This window comes from Cryptotermes secundus, unplaced genomic scaffold (assembly GCF_002891405.2).
Source record: "Cryptotermes secundus unplaced genomic scaffold, Csec_1.0 scaffold400, whole genome shotgun sequence".
In the NCBI taxonomy this organism is placed as follows: domain Eukaryota; kingdom Metazoa; phylum Arthropoda; class Insecta; order Blattodea; family Kalotermitidae; genus Cryptotermes; species Cryptotermes secundus.
Genome location: NW_019723908.1, coordinates 1,196,001 through 1,223,765, shown reverse-complemented (window position 1 = coordinate 1,223,765; position 27,765 = coordinate 1,196,001). Strand labels below are relative to the sequence as shown.

The window sequence follows — 27,765 nt, the reverse complement described above, 5'->3', positions numbered from 1 at the left end:
GTTACTTTCTTCCACAATATATTAATCATCATAGTCACTGACGTAAGGATCTTGAATCTTAAGTCCTCCAGCAGAAATACAGAATGATTCTAAATTATTGTCGGGGTTTCCGTTGCCTGTACTTTTCAAACCTTACGTGACACAAAAGACGCGTATGTTGAAGTTGCTTAGCTTTTTACAGTACTAATATCACAAGCAATTAAACTTCCTGAGTTACACTTTTATGTCCTTTTAGTAGTTTTATTCAGTTATTTACGATTTAAAAATTACAGGGAACAGAAAACCCCACAATAATTTAGAATCACTCTGTACACTTCGAACTCTTAGTCTCAGTTGAAAGGGAAGGTCCTTCTACACACGTTCAAATTCCCTCCTGTCCACAAAAATCCGGATTTTAAGCCATTGATTAGTAGTGTAAGTAGAACCCCACTAATTCGTACTGTTGGAAACTAGATGGATTAAGGAACTGGCTTCACGCTGCTGCCACCTTATCACCCTCACTCACACTCTCACTCATGGAGCTGAGCCCTTGTTGAGAAGCCGCCAACTGTGCAGCTACGCAAGAACTTCTCAGGATTTTATGGAACCTGTAGGTTCGCAAGAGCCCTCCACCGGTCCTTATCCTGAGCCACATCAACCCAGTCTATCCCATTCCATCCTGTCTCTCTAAGATCCATTTTAATGTTGTCCATCAACCTACATCTTTGTCTTCCCAATGGTCTCTTTCCTTCCGGCTTTCCCACCAATGCCACCTTATCACCAGTAGAAAAAATCCAGCTTCTCGTTTCATAGGTGTCTTAGAATTTTCACCTATACCAAGTCGAAATCTGCCTCGGCCTCTACAGTATTCAGTTAATTTAGTAAAATAGTTCACGTTCCGTGACAATGGATTAAGAATCGCTAAAGAGGAAAAGGAATTTGTATGGCACTGTTTTATGTTATAAATTTCTCAGATTCCTTTACATACATTTAGAGGCTGCAGCCGTTGCAAAATATTTCTTTGATCAAGAGAACTACCCACCGTGGGTGTGCAATGAACGCAAGCCTCGGTTCTAGTAGCTGCTAGCGATTCCGGCCTACCGAGTTTACTATCAATTATACCTGAGACATTTTAGTCAGTACAAAGCAACAAGCCTGTATTGTTTCTGTGGGATGCAGATTAAAGTGGGGGACGAGGCCCTGCCGAATTAGCGGCTTTCCTTAACAAACTATACAGCCTGGCGTGACAACGCCCTCCCCTGGAAATTATACTCACCCGTGTCACGCCTCGTGGGAACTAAATGGCTCGCGATGTTTACAGGATGCATACAAAATATGTATCCTGTCACACCGATGACCTACTATATAATTAGTATTTAGGTAAAACCAAGAATTTAAGGGCCAAACCTAGGCTTTATCAAAGAGTGTGGTAAAATTTCGAAAACGAGAAAGCGATGAATGTAAGAAAATGTTTCTTTAATGTTTAAAAGAGTTTAAAATGTACAGAATATAAAAATACATACCTAAAATATAGAGAGAAAAAAATGTAAATTTAATTACTCACTCTTATAATGGATTCATTTAAGACGCGAATATTTGCTTTTTCGGGATTTTACTAACACTGTTCATGGAGCACGAGGTAGCGTAGTTGGTTGAGGCAATATACTATAAGCCGGAAGGTCGCGGGTTCAATTCCCGATGAGGTTATTGGATTTTTTCAATGTAACTAATCCTTCCAGGCGCACTATGGCCCTGGGATCGACTTAGAAATGAGTACCAGGAATATTCTTGGAATATCCTTGCGGGTAAATGACAGGTAATATTTGTTTTATCTCTTTCTTATCAACAATTTCGGATCAGTACTGTAAAATAACTCTATAACGGTAACCGTTCGGAATAAGACATATATATACACACACAATCTATTGTTTACAATGACTCCTACTATGACCTACCAGAATATTGACCTTTCCTCCTGAGACATTCTGTATATTTCTTTATCCACATAAATTATTAAAATGAAAGTTAAATTTCAGGATTTCTACTGACGGAACAGGTTCGTGTAGCGGTAAGGATATATATTTTTACGTAAAATCCCCGGTTGAAATCTCGGTCGATTCTCTTGTTTTCCTGATTGAAGTTTATCAAACAATTCAGCGAAACACTGAGACAGTACAGCGAGGTGTTTTCCGTGCGCACACACAGTAAGCACCTCTATCAACACAGCAGAACACAAATACACAAAACGCGTATAAACAGTCATACCTCGAGTGGGATACGAAACCAGTGCTCGATCGATCATAGACATTACGTACCCTATACCGCGTGACAATGTTATTGATATTAGGATTATTATTATTACTTTGCTATTATTATTTGTATTGCTATTACACCTATTATCTACTGTTTGGCTCTAACATTAGTGACACAGTGCAAACCAGAAATGACCTCTGTAATCCAATGGATCTGCTTGCTATATTGTGCTGAATGCTCCTTCTATCATTTGGACGTTTTTTATATATTTGATTTATTTATGTTGGTTGCCCTGGAGTCACATATTACTAATAATTTTTATTTAAATTTTAGTCGTATCCCTGTAACAGGCCATGTAGGCCCATAGGGTTGTGAGGCGTCGAGGCTCCCACATTTTCTCTAGACAAGCGGCTCAACGATGGCGGTAAGGTTGTCAGCCTTACGCTCCGGCCGTTCTTTATTCCCAGGAAGATTTTTGGTATTCATTACTGTCAGACGCTGAGTCGACCCCAGGGTCATGGTGCTGCTGGAAGGATTAGGTAAATTGAAAAATCCAATGACATCCTCGGGATTCGAACCCGCGACCTTCCGTCTTGCAGCATAGGGCCTCAACCAACTACGCTACTGCAGGCTGCTGTACCAGGAAGAGTTTAGACCTATTAGGGAAGTGCTGGGATTGAATGTTAGCCGGTACACAGTCTATTCTGAATGATGTTTTCCTCAGTCCTTCCAAGCAATTTCCCTCCTTATGCCACAAAACATTTCCAATTCATTGCCCACCAGTCATCCTAATATTGTGTAGGCTTGGACGCTGAGAGCTTAGTAAAATGATCCTCAAAGCGCAGACCATAGATTTAAACTTTTAGTTCCATCTTGTCTTTAACTTTCGATTCACCGAGTAACGTGGCTCAGACTGCAATATTTCTGGCTCGTATTTGGGAGGTGGCTTGTTTCAATCTCGACTGGGACACAGACTGTCATGAGTTTTCGTGATTTTCATCAGTTAAATATATCAATAATGCTTTACCATTCAATGTTCTATAATCCGAGATACTGACAATGTTACAGGTCTTGCAGCTGGTATTCAAAATAAGAAATATGTTGCGAATAAAAATTGGAAAAAAATACTCTTACATGAAGGCTGTACTGAATTATTTAGGATATTTATAACATTATGACTTTTAAAGTATTGTGATATGACGCCTGAAAGCCGGGATAGTTCATTGTTAGGCAACGGCTCGGTAAACAGCTCAGTGGAGTTGAGAGTCTGGCTGCGAAGAGAAGACCTAACAAGTAATATTTGGAGTGTGTAACTAAACGAGACTGTTACAGTTCCTGTGTTAAAATCTGTTACCAGGATACGGCTACTGAAGACTGAGAACCCTAGTGCGTGTGTTAAGTTGAACTGTAAAGTGTGTAGATCAGTAGTAGTGCTGNATTATTATTATTATTATTATTATTATTATTATTATTATTATTATTATAAAGGTAAAGTTAACCCTGTAACAGGCCATGGAAATCCATAGGGTTGTAAGACGTTGAGGGTTCCACATTTTCCAGACAGTTGGCTCACAGATGGCGGTGAGGTTGTCAGCCTTACGCGTCGGCCGCCCTTTACCCTCAGGAGATTCCTGGTACTAATTTCTGTTAGAGGATAGGTCGACCCTTGGCCATAGTGCTGCTAGAAGGGTGAGGTAAACTGAAAAATTCAATAACTTCATCGGAACTCGAACCCGCTACCTTTCAGCCTGTAGCGTAGTGCCTCAACCAGCTACGCTACCGCATACCCCCGTCATTCATTGTCGACATTCGTGTCCTTACTGAAAATATAATTAACTCCACCAAGTTCAGTTCCCCTTCATCCGGATGTATTTCTGTTGCGAATGTAATTTGTTGTCATATAGATATTTTTACAAATTCGCGTTTAAATATAAACAAACTTAGCTGATTTATTTATAGGTGTTTCATTTTCGTTTGTTTATTTTGTCCTTTTATTGTCTTATTGCTCTTGTGTTCATGCTGACTCTATAATTGGCCATCGGCTGTCGAGTTCATCTCCTAAGTAAATAAGTATTGAACTGAATTTATCTTATCATTTTCAGTTCTTCATCAAAACACATTACTACCTCACAGGACCAGGTTTATGAAGTTTGTTACAGTAAATGCTTTCCATAATAGAGCTATGTTTTGTGCGTAATTCAGACTTTGGTGTTCTGTGTTGCGTCACTTAATGTTCTCAGGGCTGGCGAACGAGATAGAAGGTACTTCCGTGACACTGGCATTGACCTTGTAATTGTAATTGTAATTAGTAGTACAACATGGCGAGATGCGTAACAAACATACTTAACGAAACTCTAGTGCAGATTTTTCTGCCCTGGAACGCTACTTCCCAGTGTAAAAGCTTCTCATGGTTACTATAAATAAAAAAAAAACTTACGTACTCATTATCATTACGGTCCCATTACCGTTTTGTTACAATAATTGTTGTAAAAATTTGAAGTTAACAAGCTCATTGTCATGTTCCTTTTATTGTTGAGTCGTCATGTTTACCCTAAAAGATGAGAAGTTTACATATTCGTTGTGGTCATATTCCATTGTTTAACTGTCCTAATGTTTTTCTTACCTAGGAAGTAATGGGGAAATAATGTGCCTCGGACTCGAACCCATGCACTCGACAGCAAACTTGTCAATTGCCTTGGGGTTGATTTTTCAAAAGGAAATTGCCAATTCTTTTCTATGACGTTGCACCTGGTGGGGAACGGTCAGAGTTACATCAGTAATTGCATATATATAGATATATATGTACAATAATGCTACGTAAATTATCTCATTCTTACGTAACAACAAAGTCATAAGGCTCGGCATTATAAAATTAGCACACGTCTATACAAAGATTCCGATTGGGACACACCCTACAAAAAGGCGGGAGTGAAGGAGACTCGTATAATAGCTTCGGATTAGATGAACAATACAGAGTTCTGTGCCCTTTTTTAATTTGCACGTCTACAATAGCGTAGGCTTTTAACTGCCTTAAATCACGGAATGTCGAAGTACATGACTTGATGTAACAAGCCGGATCACGCTACACGTATACACGTAGCAGATGAATGAATGTTCATGTAGCACTTCCTACGGCATCAATGGAGCACTGTAGAGAAAAAAATATTTTGACCTAAAACATAGAAAGGTGACGGTAACTTCTCACCGAGGCGGCCCAGGATCGATCCCAGGTCTGGTCAATTGGGATTTGTGGTGGACAAAGTGGCGCTGGGGCAGGTTTTCTCCGAGTACTTCGGTTTCCCCTGCCAATCTTCATTTCACCAATTGCTTCGCAATCACCCTCACCTATCATCTGGGACTGGTACAGTAGGTCAGAAGTGGCCGCAGTACAAGGGACTTAGTCCCATCTCACTCGCAAAAATGTGACGGTAAAGTTGTCATTGGGCCGGTCACGGTAGCCGAGCGGTCTAAGGCATGTACTGTCTTCACTCGCTTAGAAACCTGGATCGTTGGTGTGAATTCCACACAGGGCATGGATGTTTAGTTTGTGTGTGTGCGTTTTTCTGTTTGTGTACAGGTATAGGCCTTGCGACGAGCTGATCACCCGCCCAAGGAGTCCTACCGATTGTGTAAGATCTAGAAAAACCGAAGTGAACGGAGAATTTCATGGAGGTAGGCCTAGGCCCACTGGGGCTGTAGTGCCAAGGGAAAAAAAAGTTGTCATTTTGCTTAACTAATTAAGCAATATGCCATGAAGGCTAATGGGAGATTGGATGTATAGGTCCACATTTTCTTGACCTCGGCAGTAGTTAGAGGTGAGTGTCAGCTTCATACCACGGCCGCTTTATCCCCAAGGAAATAGCCCCAGGTACCCACTGGACAGGAGGCTTGGTGGGACCGAGAGTCGGTGTGGACGACGTGGAGAAGAGAAAATTCTTTATCATACCGGGACTCGAAATCCGTCCTCTCTGTCGTCAAGCCCACAGCCAGTCGCTATACCGACAGAGCTATCCCGGCTCCTGTAGAAGGGGGATAATAGAATTATAGCGAAAACTGAATAAACTGAAGAATCAAGATATGTAGTTTTCAACAGATGTTTTCTTAGGATGTCCAGATAAAATGAAATTAAATCAGCATGTTACATTGCATTTATGGGGAGGCAAGGAATTCATACAAAATTTAAGCCTCAAAAACTAAAGCGAGCAGACAATTTCGAATATCTAGGGTCAGGTGGAAACACAATATCAGTTAATATGCTGGAGAAATACGGTGTGAAGATGTGGACTGGATTCATCTGGCTCAGGATAAGATCCAGTGGCGGAGTCCTGAAAACATTAAAAATAAATTTCCGAGTTCCATAAGTGGGGAGGAGCTCTTTTCACTCGCTTATCTTCTATCGACTTCTAAACGCCTGTGATCCATGCAATTCGTTTAACGCTTCTGAACATGCAGCTCGTAATAATTCTGTACAGGCCCATAGAAAGGTGAAATGGATACGGGGACAGTCACAAATGTGAGCCCCCACCCCACCCCGACAGACACATAAACACATAAATACGTTTAATGCTTAAAATTTCAGATTTTCCATTGGAAGAATATGCATGAAAGGCCGAAAATTATAAATCAGCAGTTCAGTTAAATTGAATTTCCACATTATTACTTATTTATTATAATGTTTAAAATTAAATAAAGAGTCCGCGTGCATCCCCCCACCCTTAGGCCAGGGGCCTGTGCCATTTTCCCCACTGGTCCACCCTGTATGTGTCCTTGATATCATGCATTAGAACGGATTTTATTCAAAGGGACGGAGAGAGAGAGAGATCCGTGCAGTAGCGGAAAGTCACGCACATTTAGAAGAATTCTCCGAGCGCTGCTACAAGAGTGTAAGGTTTATTGCTGTCGAAACATAAGACAAACCATTAGGATATGTATGAACATTACGTGGTGTGCACTGAACTAACAATATTGCCTTGCGTTGCGTGTTTCAATATGAACTCGTGCTTAATATTACATTCTTGTTCACAATGGCACCACACCCCTCGGCATGATACACTTTCAACTGTAATACTCAATTCGCTATAGAATTCCAGAAGTATCAATACGAGAATAATGAAGCACAGTGCCTGGTTAGAGCTGCAGCACTCTGCAATACCGACAGTATGGTAAGATTATTACAGACGTAAGAATAAGTCGAGATGGCCTGGAACAGGTAGGAATAAAATACGAATTTCAGAACAGAGGGAAACAAAGGAAAGCAGAAAGAACGAAAGGAAGAAGGAGAATAAGAGAGCAATAAAAGAAAAGGAGAAAAATAAGACAGAAAGAAACAGAGGGAGAGAAATAAAATTGAGGAACAAAGAGAAAATAAAGCAAAAAGGGGGAAAAGACAAGAAATATAAAAGGAAAAACAAGAAAAGAGTGAAGAAAGTCGTCTTCTGGGTTTAGGCACCGTGTATTCTTCGTTTTGGCCGACGTTTCGGAGGAACGTTCCTCCGAAACGTGGGCCAAAACGAAGAATACACGGCGCCTAAACCCAGAAGACGACTTTCTTCATAGTCATCGCCGTGAAAACCTCAAAACTTACAAAGAAAAGAGTGGTTTAAATAAGAATAAAAAGAAAATGAAATAAAGAAAAAACAAACAGCAACGGTAGAAAGAATTGAGAAAACAGCCATTTGTAAGTGAATGCAGTAATCAGCTATAACGAGTTCGTGAGCATCAATAGCAGGGTATCTGTTGCCACAAGTCCTGGCTTCATGCCTTGACTACAGCGCTGTGAGACGCAACGCCGGATCTCTGCTATTATAAGTACGCACATACATGAAAATACATTTGTCTATTATTTCCTATATCCACAGATATAGGAGATGGAAAAGTAATTTTATTTTTTGTTAAAATTAGAATAGTCTTGGGTAACCTGAGCATATGCAACCTGGTCTGCTGTAACTATATGTATACAAATTGACGGATATGTGTACATTAGCAAGTCACCAACTCACACAATCAACACAGCGCCGCCGCCTCTGACCGCAAACATACATATATATATATATATAGTCATTTAACAGCCAGCCAACCAAACGGCTAGTACTTCGGCGTTCAACTGGGTACAGTGCAATGCAAAATGTTTGGAGCATACTGGGTATTAAATGTACGTACTGTTAATGTCTGTTTGTACAGTACATAACATCAGTGACTTTGTTTTAGTGCCTGGAACACAACCAATACAAATTCGCAATTGTCATACTTCTAACATTAAGTATTTGCCAGAATTTAATCAGCATCCCAAATTTTAAATTAGATTAAAGAAAGTAATTTAGGTACTTGTACATAATGCATTATGAATAAATTACGTATACAGTAAATAACTATGTATTACATAATAGTATATATTGTTTTACAAAGTTTTTCTACGTTATAATTCAATAACCGTAGCCAAGAATAATTTTCACGTGTTAACTCAAATGAATAACCGACTCCATGAAAACAAGTCTTTGATAAATTGATAGTTTCTCAGCTGTCCAAAAAGTCTCCGTTTATTACGAAACTCCAATATAAGTTATGATGCTCATAAGAGCTCTCACTTTATCCTGGGACAGATGAATCCAATTCTCACCCTTATATATCAATTCATTTAGATTCCAAATGATAAAACAATTCCGTCCAGTGTGACTGTTGAAGCTTTTACCACTTCACTTCGTATCATCCTAAGAGTCACGCTGAACGGAATAGTTTTATCATTTGTAATATTGTTAGTGTGACGGACTAGAATGAAACAAATCAAATTAATTTAGATTCGTTTTAGTAGTATCCTCTCGTGCTTGCGTAGCTGCCCCATAGCCAAATGAACAGTTCTTGTTCCACGGAAAGGAACATACGTAATGGAATTTGGTGTGAAGTAAAATAGACTAACTAATAAACTTTACGTAGTACGCGAAAATTCACTGTTGACATTAAATGCTATCACCGGACGCTATCCTGAACCACCTACATCTTCCTCCCACCCTCACGGTCTATTACTGAAGATTCACTCTAACAAGTTCTTACCTTCCACCTTCTTCCCGGTATTAAATTTACCCTTCTTTCACAAAGCAGTATTGGTAAGTTTCTGGAACTGTAGAATTGTATCAAGGACACTGATTAGCCTGAGATTTTACGTGGATTTCTTCAGTCTCTTCAGGCAAATGCCTGAATAGCTCCCCGATTACGTCATAACTGGTTCCTTGAATATCCCCTTTAACTCATTATTCACCAACCTTAAAGTCATTCTATGCTATAAAATATGGGATATTGATAATGTCGTAAACTGAACAACAACAAATTTACCGTCATTCCAAATGTTATACTCGTGCATGCACTCATTGCTTCTATCATAGTCATCATATGTACACCACCATAGAGTCTGAGATTTGCAATGAGGTACACCATACTTTGCCACCGTAAGGTTCTCCCATTTTCTACGCACTGTTAACTTTTTGAAGTCCCAACCGCTTTAAAGTATTAAAACCTTGCATTCTGGCCACAAAATGTATCAGTGTGTTTTGATAAACAGATATCGTCTCCCTCTACAGTATTACCCGGTTGGTCTCTGTAGCGGAAATGTTTCCTGTGAGGTACGAACTGAATTGTCATATATTCAGAAGAAATTCAGTCCTTAAAGAGTTAACTCAATCCAACACTCGTGCATAGCATTTAGATGGAATATTACCCCATCTACAAAACATTTAAAACTATGTGAATGCTGACAGAGAAATTGTTCACGTAATTTCGCAGTTAAGCATGGTTTCATATGAATTAAAAAAATGTTACTACAGTAGAAAAGAGCAATTTACATATTAAGTTACGAACAATTATGAATGTTTTCGTTTTATAGTCGTCAGCACTTTTTCTAAGTCATCTGGGTTACTTTCAAAATATATTCAATCCTTAATTTTTTGGGCTGAGCCATGACTTGGCGCAAAAGAAACAGTAGTTATACAGAATAGTGAACGATACGAACTACTGCAAGGCTTTCAGCTTCTTTCCAGACATATACGAGTATATTCTGAAATTATATAACCCTTAGTAATTCATTTGTATAATCAAAAGAGATACAATGAATTCAGTTATATGAAAACAGATTACACCGTGCAAAACCACAGACAATAAGATTTTAAGTGAGTAATATCACGTGATAATAATGTTGGTCGATCACAGTGGCCGCAAGGTCTAAGTCATGAACTGCCTTCGCTCGCTCGAACACTGGTGTCGTGGGTTCGAATCCCGCTCTAGGCATGGACGTTTGAATTTATTCTGTTTGTGTTGTCCTGTGTATGTAGTGGCATTACGACGGGCTGATCCACCGCCCTAGGAGTCTTACAGAACTATCTGCATGCTTAAGAAACTCTAAAGGCGCGTTCACATTACTCGTGCTCGTGCTCGTGCTCGTGCTCGTCCGGAGACTCGTCTGGCTTTTACTTGTGCTCGTAAATCTTCGTTCACACTACTTCAGTTACTCGCCAGGCTTCGGCTTGTGAGGATCCGTATATTTATTCGTAGTGTGTATAGGCTGTAGTCGTATTTTAATTTATTGACTGTAGTTTTTTCTTATTTAACTCCAATAATTATACAATCTATCCATTAAGTGTGGATAATAAGTACATTTTGTGGTTAATAACTATAGTTTTTAAATTAAAAATTTAAAAATTGCTTGTCTCGTGACTTGAAATATCGTCCATATTACTCGCGAGCATAGCGAGTCACACGAGCACGAGTAATGTGGACGCGCCTTAAAACAGAGGCTAAGGTTCATCATGGACTGCAGTGCCCAAAGCGCAGCAGGGTAGTAGTAGTTAATATTGTAGGTGATGCATTTAAGAAACACGGTTATAATCTCGCGCAATTTCTCACAGCGACACTTTCTTTTAATACTGTCGCCACGTTTCGCTGAACATACTGTGCTTTTCCACCTGCAAGATTAGACGCAAAATGTCGGTTGTAGGTAGCGAAGATGCAAGACTTGGCGAAATTTGAAGAAATTGTCTTATTATATTATCTGCACAATTCACAAAGTTTTAACCCCTAAAATAAACACCACAGTCATATAGTAATGTGTTTAAGTGAAATATGTATTGAAATTTATTTTCTTACGACGGTAACCAAAATATGCCAAGGTGAAGATAGAGGCAGAAAGTTCTTGCAAAATTCCAGTAATTATTTACCATGCTACATGACATCATATCGCAGAGGACAAGTGTTTCTTCTTCATTTTATTTTTACATAAATTAAAATTTTAATAAATTCAGTCCAGAACAATATGGATTGAAAACGAAAGCGTAACTTCCTTCACTTTCCTCAACTATGCAACAATTTTGTGATTGAGCTCTAATTCCATGTTACAATGTCACTGGATACGATAGGTTACTGTTAGCTGAAAGTGATCTCCATTAACGCCATGACTGAAGCCCCACTAATATAGCCTACCAGAGACTGGGGTGGCAGCATAGTGCAGCTAATTGGAGTAAATTAGTTGCAATGTGCCAAACAAAAGCTAATCTGCAAGCGAACCGAAAAGGACAGTTTCAGGATAACTCATGATTCCGTGGCGAGGCCTATACAAGAAAATTGTAGCTGTGTGAAAATCATTTTTTGCTAAGAGAACACAGTTGTATGAGTAAAATGGACATCAGTTCTGGATCATTTAGGAATGATTTACCTTAATTTCTAGGCTCGGACTGTCTTGATTATCGAACTGACGAGAGAAAAATTCTATTCCTCGAAATAAATTGTCGAGTGTTGCCTACGTAACGCGACAAATAAATTCACGCAGGTCTCGGATTTAGCGAATATGTTTATTGGACACTCACTTTTACACTCGCGAGTACAATTATTATCACTTGCAGTACCACAATTACTCCTTGTGCTACAGTCAAAGCCAAACTGAAGGCTGACTACTCTTGTGATGTCAGAGGCAAACTGAACTGTTCTCGGCAACTTCTAGAACTCAACTGTCTGTCTGGTCCCTTCGAAGCTGGACTTTTATAACCTGCTCTCGGACGGAATAGAGCGCACCATGTAGGAGCCCTTGGTCTCGGCCGCTGTCATGCAACGAACCCTCTGTTGTCCTTTCATCTCCGGGGAAACGCGTTTGTTGCTTAAGGTATTCCTAGGCAACGGCCCACTGTAATTGCGTTTCCGGATATCCGGCACGCTACAATATGCTAAGGTTTCCCTCCGTTTCAACTAACTCCGAATCTTATAGGAAATACTTTACAGAAAGTGTTTAGAAAATATTTCATGTAAAAAGTAAGTAAATCTATCCCTGGAACAGGCCGTGAGGGCCCATATGGTTGTGAGACGTCGAGGCTCCCACATTTTCTTGAGACAGTCAGCTCACGGAAGCCGGTAAATTTGTCAGCCTTACGCGCTGGCCACCCCCCCCCACCCTCCTGTCCGGATGATTCCTGGTACTCATTGTAGCCTTCAATTATATTTACATGGACAGCCCTTGTCAAGAGCACTTTTCCTTATAGACATCTATTCAGCAACTCTTCTGTTTGTCTCTGTCTGAGGTTTATCTTCGTCTTTCCGTGCCCTCGGAATACTACTATAAGAATTATGATATGTATGAGACGATGACTGCCTCACTTCAAATTATTCTCATTATCTACTCTCATCCTTTCAGCTCACTAAGTCATGTAAACTCTGCAGTTAAAGCAATGTCGTTAAATATCCACATTCTCTTAAATTCAACACACTTATCCTACCACAACTGAGGTCCTTAAGAAATTGTTTTTAAACACTCATAAACTAAGAACCAATAGGATCTGTTTTAGTTTTCCTCAGTCTTCCCTAGTGAATAGGTCTCGACTGTTTCCTTCCACGTCCTTTTCAATTGTTATTTACCTGTCAACACGCAGTTAGATGCTGTGTAAAATAGGAAACTGAGTCTATCGTTAAACGGACCATAAATAAGAGCATAAGCGTGGTGTCAGATGTTCATATTGTTTATATATTCTAAGAAGAAAACAAAAAACTATTGTAACATGAGGACCCATTGCTAGGAGACGAGTTGATAAACACGTTTTCATGGAGGTGGATTCTTGGAAACCAGCTCGGTAAGGAACACATTTCCATGGATAGGAGTGAACATTTTCATGGATACTGATAAGCTATATAAGGGGTCGTTCAGATCAGAATGAAGTAGTCGTAAATCAGAAGTCGGCTGTAGATCAGACCAATCGTAGTTCAGAGCAGAATAGAGAAGGATCAGACCAGATCACAATTAAGCAACTTCGGCTGAAAAATTGTTTCGAGTTATTGTAATTGATTGTGATTACGAGTGATATTAAAGAATGGGTCAGTAAATACAATCCAATCCAATCCAAAACCCCGTTATTATTAGTCACGCAGACATATACATGTGACACTACTATCGGTCTGCAAATATTGTGTTTCTGGACATTATCCATCTTCCTATTTTCTATTTAAAACAGAGCGTTTCGGAGATTGGATTCTGTCTCCGTCTTCAGGTGGAATCTACTAAGTTTGATCCAATCGATAGAGCTAGTGTCGAGCTCCGAATTTTTTCCTAAATTTGGAATTTATGTCAGGTACATTCTTGTTATGTATATTCATTCATCAGTAATCTGTCATACGACAGGTCCACAGTCTCTTCCAAAACAGTTCCTCCACTTAATGCGATCTAGAGCTTTCTGCTTCAAATAAAAATATCCTCTTCTGTCCCTGAAGTCATCCAGCATCTTCTTACGTCTTCTTCCTTGTCTTCTGGTTCGCATACATTGTGTCTTTGTTTTTGGAAAGAGACTATCCAGGAAAAGTGATAATGTGGTACTTTTCCCATTTGCTTTCCACATCGCAGTACAACAGCCGTTCAAACGACTCTGGTCACGCCTGTTGCTATACGAAGTTGAACCATCTCGAGCATCATTTGCTCTGTGCTTCAAGTCGCTGCTGATGACGCTGCTTCCGGCATCAGTTTTTGGTTTTTGGTGTCTCTCTTCATTTATATATAAGGCATATAATTTGGGATGATTGTATATTGATAAAATTATTGTGTTTCTGGACACCATGCATGGTCCTTCCGGTCTCCGTAACGGTGTGTGTTCTGGGTAGGGACAGGACGATGGATAATGTCCAGAAACACAATAATTGTATTAATATACCATCGTCACAAAATCTTAGATCTTATTATTATTCTTTAATTTATTTAAGAATGCAATCTCATTTTCACAATTTACGTAGCGTTGAGTGGGATATCAGAACTGAAGTTCGTGGATTTTCTCGCTTCTGCAAGGCAAATGTTGGGACAGAACCCTGAAGGGACGACAATCGGGATCATCAAAATCCTCTACGACTGAGAAAACTCAGTAGGTTAGGGTATCGGCAATGCTTCAAATTTGTGTTGGGTAGGTGTTTGATTTGCGGGCTGGGAAGTTGCCTATCCTGAGGTCATGCGTGGTTTTCCTCAAGTTATTCCGGCAATGGATGTATATATTCATATTTTATGACCTCAGCACTAGTTGGAGGTGAATGGTTAGTTTTACGCTCCGGCCGCTTTACCCCGGGGGAAAGAGCCTCCGGTACCCGTTGGATAGGAGATTGAGTGGGCCCTGGAGCCGGTCTGGAGGACTAGGAAAAGAGGAAATTCTTGACCCCACCGGGACTCGAATTCCGACAACTCGGTCGTCCAGCCAGTCGCCATACATACTATGCTATTTCGGTTATGTACGTATGGAAACTATATACAGAAGTAAATCACTACACTGGACAATTCCTTACACTTTCCCTTGGTCTCAGAATATGGATTTAAGCATTTTAAGGAGAGCAGGCGTCATAAGTTCTTCAAGAGTTTCAATAATTCGCGTGCAAGTCAGGATAGACAGACACATGTCTTACCTCGTCATTAGATTCAAGTTTTCGCATATCGCAAACTGAGCAGGGTCCACATGTCGGCAGTCTAGTGACATGAAAATCAATATGGCTCGGAGCCTTGGGGCTATGTGATGGCTGCGTTTTGCTAGCAGTCAGCCACGCTGACACTCAGCAATCACCTTCCATGACGCGCTACAACACCACTGAATGTTGACACTAACAGGAGGAGGGGAAGTTGTTTCAACAACCCTTCAGGAAGCAGGACTGCTCCGCAGTTGCACAACATGAATCGTTCCATTTAACGGATAAAACACAACCCTTTTAGCACAGTCGTTCAATTTTACCCCTCCGTAAGGAAATGACTGATAAAAATACTGCAATCCAATTTCGGTTACATTAGTATGTTTAAAAAAGTCTGAAAGGGATGATATCAATCAGAAATCTAGGCAAGGACTGTAAGGTAATGTTAAAATAAAGTTTAAAGAAATAAGATTTGTAAATATAGACCGAATTCTTCTGTAAGATTTGAGGCTTTCACGGCGGTGACTATGAAGAAAGCAGTCTTCTGGGATTTGGCACCGTGTATATGTGGTGTTAACCGACGTTTCGGAGGAACGTATCGGTTTTTTTACCGGTTCTCACGGTCTCTTCGCTTGCAGATTTCTTATATTTTTTCTTCTACCCTGAAGATGGAGGCGATACGTTCCACCGAAACGTCGGTTAACACCACATATACACGGTGCCAAATCCCAGAAAGAATGCTTTCTTCGAATTCTTCTGGTTTCAGATAATGTCCAGAAGCGGGTTCTTGTGAACTTAAAAATGGTTTCTTTTGGGTTCCCTAAAGGGCAAGAAATTCCTTGATCAGCTAAGAAACTATTTTCTTATCAAGAAGAACTTTGCTAATGTTGTTAGTGTTCTACATTTGCAATCTAATGACAAGTAGAGGCTCAGAAGTTTCATCTTACACCGTTCAAAGTTTTGTCTTCAGCACTAAACGCATTGTAACGTACGTACTGTTATTCACTTAAGAGATTAGACAACTGACAGTGTCCTCGTCTTCATCTTCTTAAGCTAATCCTTTCAGAATCTGAAATCACAGCAGCGGCGGTCAGCTACGTCATAAGACCTGGGGTTAATTTCCTGTACTGGAGGTCTTTGTGTAATTCAGTGAGTATATTCCTAGCCACCACATCAGAAGGGGGGTGGGCAAAAGGGAAAGAAAAATATACCAAAAAGAAAGCACAGAAAGAGGCAAGGAAGAAGGGATAGAGGAGAAATAGAGCATGAATAAGGAGGCATAGATGGAACAGGAAAACGAAGGAGCAAAGGAGCTGAACAAGGAGAAGACGATGATTTAGAAGAATGGGGAGCGGAAATACGATATGAGAAGAATGTTAAATAGATAAAAACGTGAAACAGAAGGAACAAAGAATGATGGGGGGGGGCGAAGTGGAAGCAACAGAAGAAGGCAAAGGAGAAGAAGTGGGTCGGAGGGGAATAACGGTGGGAAGGAAGAGGATATGAAATAGAGAAGGAAAGAAAAGGAAACAAGGAAGAGGGCAGAGAGGAAAAAGCCGGTGAAGGCTGTGGGGCTCGAGAATAAGATGAAAAAAGAGGTCAAAGAAGAGGAAAAGAATAAGGAGCAAGGTCAGGAAGCAAAGAAGCAAAGCAAACTAAGAAGGAGACGACGAAGAAACATCAGATATAAGGTGACAGAAGGGAAAAAACAGGAAAATAAAAATAAATGTTGACGTATATCAAATTATTGAGTGTCCTTTCTTGAAGAAGGCTGTTTCTACGTCGTCTAGTGGCCTTTCAAACGGAGTCAAAAATTCATGTCTTCCCTTTGGGTGTTCTCTCAGTACATGTTACGAGAACTTCCGGCATACAATTAGACAAATGCAACGAAACCAATTATTTATATATATGTCGAATTCTTCTATTTTACTCCATTATCATTACTAATGTCATGCAAACTCATTGGTTTGAAAATATCTCCCTTCCCTACTTTGGCATTGAAATCTCCTAACAAAATTTTAATAGAATACTTCGGGAATTTATCAAATACATGTTCTAGTTATTCATAGAACGCGTTCTTTATGTCATCAAATTTATCTTCTGTTGGGGCGTGAACATTATTAAGGATGATATAACACCAGCGACTTTTTAATATTATATACTATGATATCCTATCACAAATGAACTCTACCCTCTTAACTGCTGGTACGATTCTCTTATGAACGAAAAAACCTGTACCTAATTCATGATTTTCATTCTCTTTTCTACAGAAAAATGACGTGGCCCAGGATAGGGACCAGTTGAGGGCTCTTGTGAACATGATAATGAACCTTCGCTTTCCATAAAATGCTGAGGAAATTCTTGAGTAACTGCACAATTGACGGCTCCTCAAGAAGGGCTCAGCTCCATTGGTAAGTAATATTTTTTATTGCTAGTGGGGTGGGACTAACTCCCTTGTACTGCGGCCACTTGTGGCCTATTTTACCAGCCCCAGATGATAGGTGAGGGTGATTGTGGAGCAATTGGTGGAATGAAGATTGGCAGGGGAAACCGAAGTACTCGGAGTATACCTGCCCCAGCGCCACTTTGTCCACCACAAATCCCACTTGATCAGACCCGGGATCGAACCCAGGCCGCCGCGGTGGGTAGACAGCGACTAACCTCTTGAGCTATAGCGCGGCCTAATCCATGAGTAAGTAAGTAAATAAGTATGTCGAATTCTTTAGAAAACTGAATCTTATATTTCTATAAAATATCTTAATTTATTCTGCGGTCGATGAGTGCGCTCTTTCGCCATGTCTGCGACGTTGTCTCCATGTCCCAGTTTTGCTGCCTGCAAAGTCAGACTCTGTAGTGTTAGAACAGGCAAAAGAAATTATTTGGCGATTTCTTATAGAAACATTAATGAAGTGAAACAGAAAATCCCCTTCTACGGAAGCAGAATTGACCAATCGTGAATCTACATACCTGCCTTCTCTCCTGTTTTTGTATCGACGAAAAGTGGTCAGAGAGTAGGGGGCAGGCGAGGAGAAGAAAGGAGTTCATAAACACGTGTCAAGGAAATACAATTAGAAACAGTTTATATAAGAGGTGCTTCTCGTACTGTGGAGGGGGCTGCAAAGAATTTAACGCGAGCAAACATTCTTGTATTGAATTCCCTCAGCAGGCTGTAGCTACAGACAATAGTTATTTACTTACCTAGATCCATGAGATGGAACCAAAGAGGCGTGGTCTTGCAAGCTTACTTCTCTCAATTCACACTTCACCCCCACAAAAGCTCATATTAACATCGATTTCAATTTTTTGCTGCAGCAACAAAATAATCGCCATTCCTGCAACTTCATAATCGTGTTTTGATGCCAGGCGCATGCGCTCTTTCACCTTTAATGTCCAGGAAGTTTGTTTTCTGTTCGCCACCCTTCTTATTTTTCCCTCCCTCCCCCAACATCACTTCTTGTTATGGTCTTTTGTCTTACATTATTGCATTTATTCAATTATATCATCAGAACTTTCTCATGTTAATAAGTAATGAGTCAGATGTTACTATTTCAAATATAAGCTACATTTCGTGACGGTTAATGTTTCGTTCTGCCGTACATCTTATTAAACGTTTCTTTGGTTAGGTTCCTTATGATGCGTTTGCAATGCCGGTCTAGAAATACAGGTCATCTGTCACGTGGCACATGTCGATTCGTTCACTGCCGTTCAATCTCGGTTTGAAACAGAACCACACAGCAAAATAGTAGGACAAGAACAATAACAGAAGAAGGAGCATTAAATTAATAAAATGCCCTACAAGTAAGAGGGACGCCGATCACAGTGGCTGCGCGGTATATGGCATGAACTGCTTTCGTTTGCTCGGACACTGGGGTCATGGGCACTTCTAAATTCGTAACTAATGAGGGGTGACTAAGATTCATGCTCCGACTGATTTATCCCATATAAACTACCGCAGATGTGCATGTAACATTTTATATGGAGACAGAGAGTTTGATTTTATTTATACTCGTGCATCAACAATTACGAAAATGACGATGCAAACCCCCCAGTTTATTCTTATAACCCAGGATATTAAAGATAATATAAATACATGATTTATGTAAATATATGGTCATAGTTCGTGATAGTTCCATCGTACAGAAACAAAACAAAAAAAAACTCGGTGGTTTTAGTCCGCAAAAGAACTATACCGACAGAGCGACCGCCGCTTGTCGGCGAAGTTAGTAGACTACAGCAACATTTTTCCCTTGAACCTGTTGTAATGATCGCACTGTACTTACCGCCGAGATGTCCATTCTCGTAGCCCGGGTATTCGCCGTTGTCGAGCCGGTGCTTCTTCAGCTGCTGGTGATGCTGGGCGAGGTGGCTAGCAGCGATTGAGAGACCGACAGTTGCCCGCTTCGGAGGTCGCCCAGGCCTGGAGCTGCGGAGTAGCAGAGAGTTACTGTGGTTAGAGGAACGCGCGTTAGTAGACAGGATCAGGACCGAGGTGGCGGGTGTACACGGAACATGTCATACATAAGGTTTCAGGTCTCGATCAGGTACACAACATCACAGGTGTAATGGCTATTAGATAGAAAACAATGTTAGAGAAGTAAATATTTCTGTGATGCTGAAGCGTAGTTGGTTGAGACACTATGCAACAAATCGGAAGGAAGCGAATTCGATTCCCGATGAGGTAACTGGATTTTTTCATTGTACCTAATACTTCCAGCAGCATTATAGCTCTGTGGTTGACTTGGAATCCAACAGAAAGGAGTATCAGCAATCTTCCTGAGGGGTAAAGGACAGCCGGCGCGTAAGGCTGACAACCTTACCGCCATGTGTGAGCCGATTGTCTAGAGAAAATGTGGGTTCCTCGACGTCTCACAACCGTATGTGCCGGCCTGTTACAGGGATAACTCTACCTTTACCTTTAGTCAGGGTCGCGCCATAGCTCAAGCGGTTAGTCGCTGGCTTCCCACCGCGGTGGCCCGGGTTCGATCCCAGATCTGGTCAAGTGGGATTTGTGGTGGACAAAGTGACGCTGGGGCGGGTTTTCTCCGAGTACTTCGGTTTCCTCTTCCAATATTCATTCCATTAAATTCTCCAATATCATAATCACCCGGGGCAGGCTACAATAGGCCAATCAGTGGCCGAGTGGGCCCAGTTGAACTCCACCCCTCACTAAGCGAATTACTTTTACTGAAGTAGAAAATTATTAAGCATGAAACCCGGAAATTTAACCGATGTGAGGGCGGTAGCTGCCACAGTTACATGAGTAAATAACCTCCCTTATCCTTATCAAAGTCTTGTATATTTGAACGGGGATATATTGATTTAAGAATTTCAAATAGGCAAAGGGCGAAATTTCTTGCTACCATTCAGTCCAGAACCTTCTTGAGTAGCTGCAGATTTGGCTTCTCCTGAAGAAGGGCTCAGATCCATATGTAAGTAAGTAAAGAACGAAATGGTCGTTTGGAAACAGCAATCTCTATTTCGGGGTTTAATAAATAATGAAAATACTCGTCACTCTGTTACCCTTTAAATCGAGTATTAATTTAAGATTTTTGAAGATTAATATACAATTCTTGTTTCACTGTGTATCCGAATATTATTGTGTAACAAAAGGATATTACCATGGTAGGAGAACTGGTGAGAGAAATAAAGGAACACAAATAAAAGAATGAGGTTAGTACAGCAGTAATATAAATTAAACTATACACAAATCTGAAAGCAATTAATAATCAGCGACCAAGTTCTTTTTTTTAATTTAAGGACTCAGTAGAACTTGCAGTAAAAACAAGTCAAACATAATACAAAGTTTAGTAACCAGTTTACTATATTATATTTAAACATCCTGTTGCACTATACACTTCTATATGTAATAATACAAATGCCGTTGTGAATGCAACAATTTATTTGGTTGCAGTTCTTTGTAGTGTAGAGGAAGGAACGACAAAGATCTACAACAAAATAAATTGTTGCATTCACGACGGCATTTGTATTATTACATAGAGAAATATAGAAATCATAATCAAATGACGCCTGGAAACATAATTATACCCAGATCACAAGAATGGATGGCAGACACCGCAGGGTACACTGTTTCTTGTTTATGTGTGTAAAAATTAATGCATTATGAGTTGACAATATCAAAATTATCTGCTTGTATAATCCCATGACAGGCTGATCTCAACTGAATCTACAATCAACTAATTACATTAACCGAAATAATAAATAAATATAATATTATTATTTCTCAACAGATGATGGTTACATAAACAAAGAAATGTTCTAACTTAACAGAACCCCGAAAATGTATCACCATCATTACAAAAGCCTGGAACCGACATTAAGCCCATTTTAGTTCCACACAAATATTATTCTCCGTTTGCATCCAGTTTGTGAGATTTTCAGTTCTCACGGAGATGAATATTAAGATCACTTTATTCTCTGATGTGACGCCGTGCAGCCTGTTTTGATATTAACCTGTATCGCACACCAGAATACAACAACCGTCTACCTCGATTCTCCCAAGTCGTCTTTCGACTTCGAGTGAAAATATCGATTTAGAACTTTATCGTTACTTTCGATAGTTGCCATTGTAGTGAGGTGTTTCAGGAAGTTATTTAACGAGATAAGAATACTCGATGTAATTCAAGCAGTTACCTTGTCCTTTGATTTACCTGGGTGTAATACCACTTTTATCCCCTATGCCATAACTTGGTTTGAGTTAATCTCAAACTTAAAGACACGTATAAAAGTCAGATACAAAACAGAGGGTTGGGGAAATGAATGGTATATACTCTGGAGCTATTTCTTATATTAGAGCTATAAAGAAGAAGATGACATAGTGACACTCGAGAGCAAATAAAACAGTGACCATTGCATCGCTATACTGGCAGATAAGACCGGGGAGAGGATTGGACACAATCCCCTGCCACCACCACACTGAAATGAATACAGGGGTGTCAATTCTGTATAGGAGGTTTAATAAGCTTCCCAGAATACGGTGTAACAACATAAATATACAAGCAACCTGCGTTCGGATATTGATGAAACATAAAATGTTAAAATGTAAAAGTAAAGTTGGTTGAGGGGCTATGCTACAAGCCGGAAGGTCGCGGCGTTCAAATCTCGATGAGGTCATTGGATTTTTTTCAATTTACCTAATCCTTCCAGCCGCACTATGGCCCCAGGATCGACTCAGCCTCTAATAGAAATGAGTACCAGGAATTAAATAATATTCCTTGGGAGTAAAGCGCGGCCGGTGCGTAAGGCTGAAACCTTACCGCCATCTTTGAGCCGATTGTCTAGATAATGTGGGACCCTCAACGTCTCACAACCATATGGGCCTTCACGGTCTGGTGCCGGTATAGCTTTACTATTTAAAAGTAATGTTAGTACATTAAACTGGGCCACAACGGCATCCCTTCTCACATTTTCTAATTCAATATTCTCTGGAATCCGATCATTTCATGCCACACTGAGTTTCTCACGGTGTAGTTAAATAAATTACAAAAAATAATATAACCGCGCCTCCGATTTTGGGGTTCTCGAACACTGGGGACGTGAGTTCGGATACTTATCCCCACCTTACATTGTCCAGCGATGACCGAAGCAATGCGATGTTGCGATATCATCTGGCATCTGTCTGATTAAGGCGTGGGCTCGTTCTAAAGCCGAGAATGTTTATGCAGTGGCAACGCTCTGAATTTGTATTCGGAGGGTCCTCCGTTTGAATTTCGATCAAGATGCCTGTTGTCCTGAATGGAGTTTTCTTGAATTTGAGTCTCTCCATGTAAATTCGTATATAGTACCTCAAATACGCCAAGATTGCTTCCTGTCAAATCAATTCAAATTCGTTATTCACCAGTTGTCATATTGCCTGAAGTCGTCTGGTTTGAGGTACTTGGAGCGTTGTAAAATATACCAAAAAATGTATATATAAAAGACACCAAAGTTTCAAAGGGGATGCAGCGGAAAGAGGAAATTGATCCGTGTTAATCAGGGGACCAGTTATGACATTGGATAGCAAATTTTTGGAATCAGTACATAATCAGAAGGTATTTACGTAAAGCCGTATTGCCTACAGGTGTACGAGAAATTGTCGGCGCTATTGCTCGAATAAAGTGTCCCGACACTTGGTTAAGGACTAATTCCTAGGGCTGATAAACGACACTGCATAGACCATACTGCGTCAAACTGTATTATGACTGTATCATGAATTACACAAAAAAAAACAGGGGGGAATAGCTGATGACCCATTTGAAAGAATTATTCCAGAATTTGCTTGGAAGAGCTAGGAGAAAAATATAAGAAAATTGTGTCAATATAGTCTAGCTCTACGTAGATGACAGAGGCACTCATATTTTTAGAAAACACAGAACTACAATTTCTCCTGTGGTTCTGTATAATTGTGAAACTAGGTTTCTGACATTAAGGGAGGAGCATAGACTGAGGGTGTTTGAGAGCAAGGTGCTGAGGAGAATATTTGGACCGAAGAGGGTTGAATTAAAGAAAAATGGATAATGAGTACCTTCATAATTTGTACTCTTCATCAAGTATAATTAGAATAAGCGAGTCAAGGATGATGAGATGGGCAGGGCATGTAGCATGAATTGGGAGGAGTGCATGTAGGATTTTGTTGGGAAAGCCAGGTGGAAAGAGATCACTACGCGGGCCTGGAAATATGTGGAAGGTTAATATAAAGATGGATCTTAGAGAGATAGGATTGGGTGGTGTTGACTTGATTAATGTGGCTCAGGATAGGAACCAGTGGAAGGCTATTGCGTAAACGATAATGGACCTTCGAGTTCCATAATATTTTGGGAACTTCTTGAGTAAGTGAGCAACTGGCGGCTTCTCGAGAAGAGCTGATTTTCATGAAGTTAGTTTGCGTAAGACAGTTCAGTCGTTTAGAATAATTGGGCAACCCTGACCGCTATTTCCGAGTTTTCCCATTTCTGGATAGAACGAAGAAACAGTAAGGAAGACACGAAGGGCTTCAATCCCAAAAGAAGGAGTCGTAACCGAAGTCTCTCTTCTACAGACCAACAGAACTGAACGACTAAATATGACACCCCACCCCACCCCACACTCAACATTGCAAGACACGGGTTATGATCAATCTACTTCACACGTCCTAAATGGAAGAAACTGCTTGTCGGCCGTAATGCGAGGGTTGTATTATATTTGGTCAAGAAATCGTGACAGGCAGTGTTAAGTGCAACAGTGGTAATGGCAAGGAAAGCCGTCTAGTAGCGGATGCTACGCAACGGTCTCTTGTAGTGTGATTACTTGATGAGCTACTTAGCAATGTATCGTGCGATTCAGAAAGCTAAAACTCTTCTGGCCAATTCAGACACTAGATAACTAAATAACTAACACAATCTTTATTAAATCCAAGAAACAGAGCTATCTGAAAATAGATAATGCGATTAACCCGTTTTAACCCTCTTTGACCCCCGACTTATAAGGAAAAAAAAGAAACAAACAAAAACTAAGTAACAGCGACTAACCTTTTAATTTATCGACTGATTGCCTAACTAAATAATCAGCTCGGAGGCTGAGTAACTGAGTAAGTAGAACACCCAGAGTCAAATTGGTAAATAATTTGCCGGCTTATTAACTAACTAACTAACTAACTTCATGGAGCTGAGTTCATCTTGAGAAGCCGCCAATTGTGAAGCTGCTCAAGAACTTCTCAACAATTTATGGAACCGGAAACTTCTCTATTGTGTTCACAAGAGCCATCCACTGGTCCCTATTCTCAGTCAGACCGATCCAGCCCATACAACCCCATTCCATCCATTTTATTATTATCCACTACCGGATTAGTAACTGCCAGTTTAATTGACTACCTAAGTATCTACCTACAAATATGACTGACGAATTAAGTAATGACTAACTAACTAACTAACTAACTAACCCCATGGAACTAATTCCACCTTAAAAAGCCACCAGGTGGTCAACTACTCAAAAATTTCCTAATATTTTATGGAACCNCAGACCAACAGAACTGAACGACTAAATATGACACCCCACCCCACCCCACACTCAACATTGCAAGACACGGGTTATGATCAATCTACTTCACACGTCCTAAATGGAAGAAACTGCTTGTCGGCCGTAATGCGAGGGTTGTATTATATTTGGTCAAGAAATCGTGACAGGCAGTGTTAAGTGCAACAGTGGTAATGGCAAGGAAAGCCGTCTAGTAGCGGATGCTACGCAACGGTCTCTTGTAGTGTGATTACTTGATGAGCTACTTAGCAATGTATCGTGCGATTCAGAAAGCTAAAACTCTTCTGGCCAATTCAGACACTAGATAACTAAATAACTAACACAATCTTTATTAAATCCAAGAAACAGAGCTATCTGAAAATAGATAATGCGATTAACCCGTTTTAACCCTCTTTGACCCCCGACTTATAAGGAAAAAAAAGAAACAAACAAAAACTAAGTAACAGCGACTAACCTTTTAATTTATCGACTGATTGCCTAACTAAATAATCAGCTCGGAGGCTGAGTAACTGAGTAAGTAGAACACCCAGAGTCAAATTGGTAAATAATTTGCCGGCTTATTAACTAACTAACTAACTAACTTCATGGAGCTGAGTTCATCTTGAGAAGCCGCCAATTGTGAAGCTGCTCAAGAACTTCCCAACAATTTATGGAACCGGAAACTTCTCTATTGTGTTCACAAGAGCCATCCACTGGTCCCTATTCTCAGTCAGACCGATCCAGCCCATACAACCCCATTCCATCCATTTTATTATTATCCACTACCGGATTAGTAACTGCCAGTTTAATTGACTACCTAAGTATCTACCTACAAATATGACTGACGAATTAAGTAATGACTAACTAACTAACTAACTAACCCCATGGAACTAATTCCACCTTAAAAAGCCACCAGGTGGTCAACTACTCAAAAATTTCCTAATATTTTATGGAACCTGATTGTTCATTACCGTGTTCACAAGAGCCCGCCACTGGTCCCTAGCCTGAGCCAGATGAATCTAGTCCATAACACCCCGTCCTAATTCTCTAAGATATATTTTAGTTATCCACCCACCCACCCAACTTTTAAGTTTTCATAGTGGTACCATTCTTTCTGAAATAAATACTATCAAACAAATTAACTACTTTGTTGACCCATCAATAATTAACTAACTGTATAATTGAAAAATTGCCGTTCACAGTAGCCGCGCCGCTGGGATCGTGGGCTCGAATCCCACTTACTTCATGGATTTTTCGTGTGTGTGTGTGTGTGTGTGTGTGTGTGTGCGCGCGCGCGCGCGCGTTTATGCTGTGTTTGTGTTTTCCTATATTTAGGTAGCGGCCTTGTGGCAGACTGATCACTCGTCCAAGGAGTCCTATAGTCTGTGAAGAGGCCTGGGCCCTGAATGGGCTGGGAGAGCCATTGGAAAAAAATAATTGAATAATTAACTAAGTGGTTAAATAATTAACTGATTGTCCCACTCATTGTCTAAATAAATGACAGGAAAGTAAGTAGATAGTTTACTGAATACCTGATTACCTAACCAGCGATTAACTTAGTGCTGGACTGGCTAAATAAATAAATAATTGATTTTAATCATTAACTGGCTGAATATCTATAGAGGTAATGAAATATCTATTTAGTTGACAATCTCAATTAATAAATAACCGAATGATTAATTTAAAAGCTGGGTAACTGAATAATTAACTAACCAGTGACTAACTAAATAGCTTACACCTGCAACTAACTGACTGTTTACGAAGTTCATAGCTATAGCAGCCCAAAGACAAAGCACCTGAACCGTATGTGTAAAACTTATCCAGACACTGACAACAAAAACTGCTATTCTATCTCATCATGAACCAGTTTATTTACCTCAGATATTTAGTTTCAAACATGAAGCATGGGGACGGATGAAAATTACTTCCCCATCACGCGTATATTTTTGCACCTCGTGCAACGTACACTGTCCGGTTAATTAATTTTGAACACGATGTATTTAAACAGATCCCTGGGCATTGTATGAATCACTGTTTGCCCCACAGAACTCCCAGTTATTGGATCAGGTCCTTTATTTACGGCACTCTTGAAGGTGTTATGGTCAGAGGGTGTGAAGCTACGAAATGAAGACAATCGCCTCGGCGGTTGAAGGGGGATAGAAGATGCATTGAGGGGATTACATCCCTTCCTTCCTCCTTTACCCATCCCAGAATAGCGTGACGTAAAGAGTCGTTCCCGCAAAATAGTGGGAAACCATTAGTGTCAAATATAAATGGTGAGGGAGGGTCCGTCCTTATCGACCTACAGGTGCTGAATGCCTTCCTGCCAACCACATATACAAGACTAGAACACTGCACTGAAAACTCGATGTTTTTATGAGTTCTGTAGGTCCAAACCAGCCATCTGCACCTACAGCGAGCCGGTGTGATCCAGTCCATACCCTCACGCGCTATTCCACTATGATCAGTTGTAATATTACTGTCACATCTAGGTCTAGGCACGCAGATTTTCCGGTGACATTTTCTACCTTATTGGATCTATGCATGCTACATACATCGTCCGCCTCATATTTAATCGCTCCAAAAATATTCAAAGACAGAAAAGACAATTTTACCCGTTATTTTGTGCATATAGAACTTGTGATATCACCC

General features: G+C 40.2%; 1 protein-coding gene across 4 annotated transcripts in view; it reads right to left on the bottom strand.

Moving 5' to 3' along the window:
- LOC111862086 (dachshund homolog 2) overlaps positions 1-27,765 on the bottom strand; it is a 735,944-nt gene that overhangs the window by 361,334 nt on the left and 346,845 nt on the right. For 3 of the 4 annotated variants that reach the window (XM_033750542.1, XM_033750541.1, XM_023847179.2), the window contains one exon: positions 19,407-19,549. In XM_033750542.1, coding sequence (XP_033606433.1) covers positions 19,407-19,549 — 143 coding nt within the window. The remainder of the gene's footprint in view (positions 1-19,406; positions 19,550-27,765) is intronic. The other variant, XM_023847181.2, reaches the window with a different exon arrangement.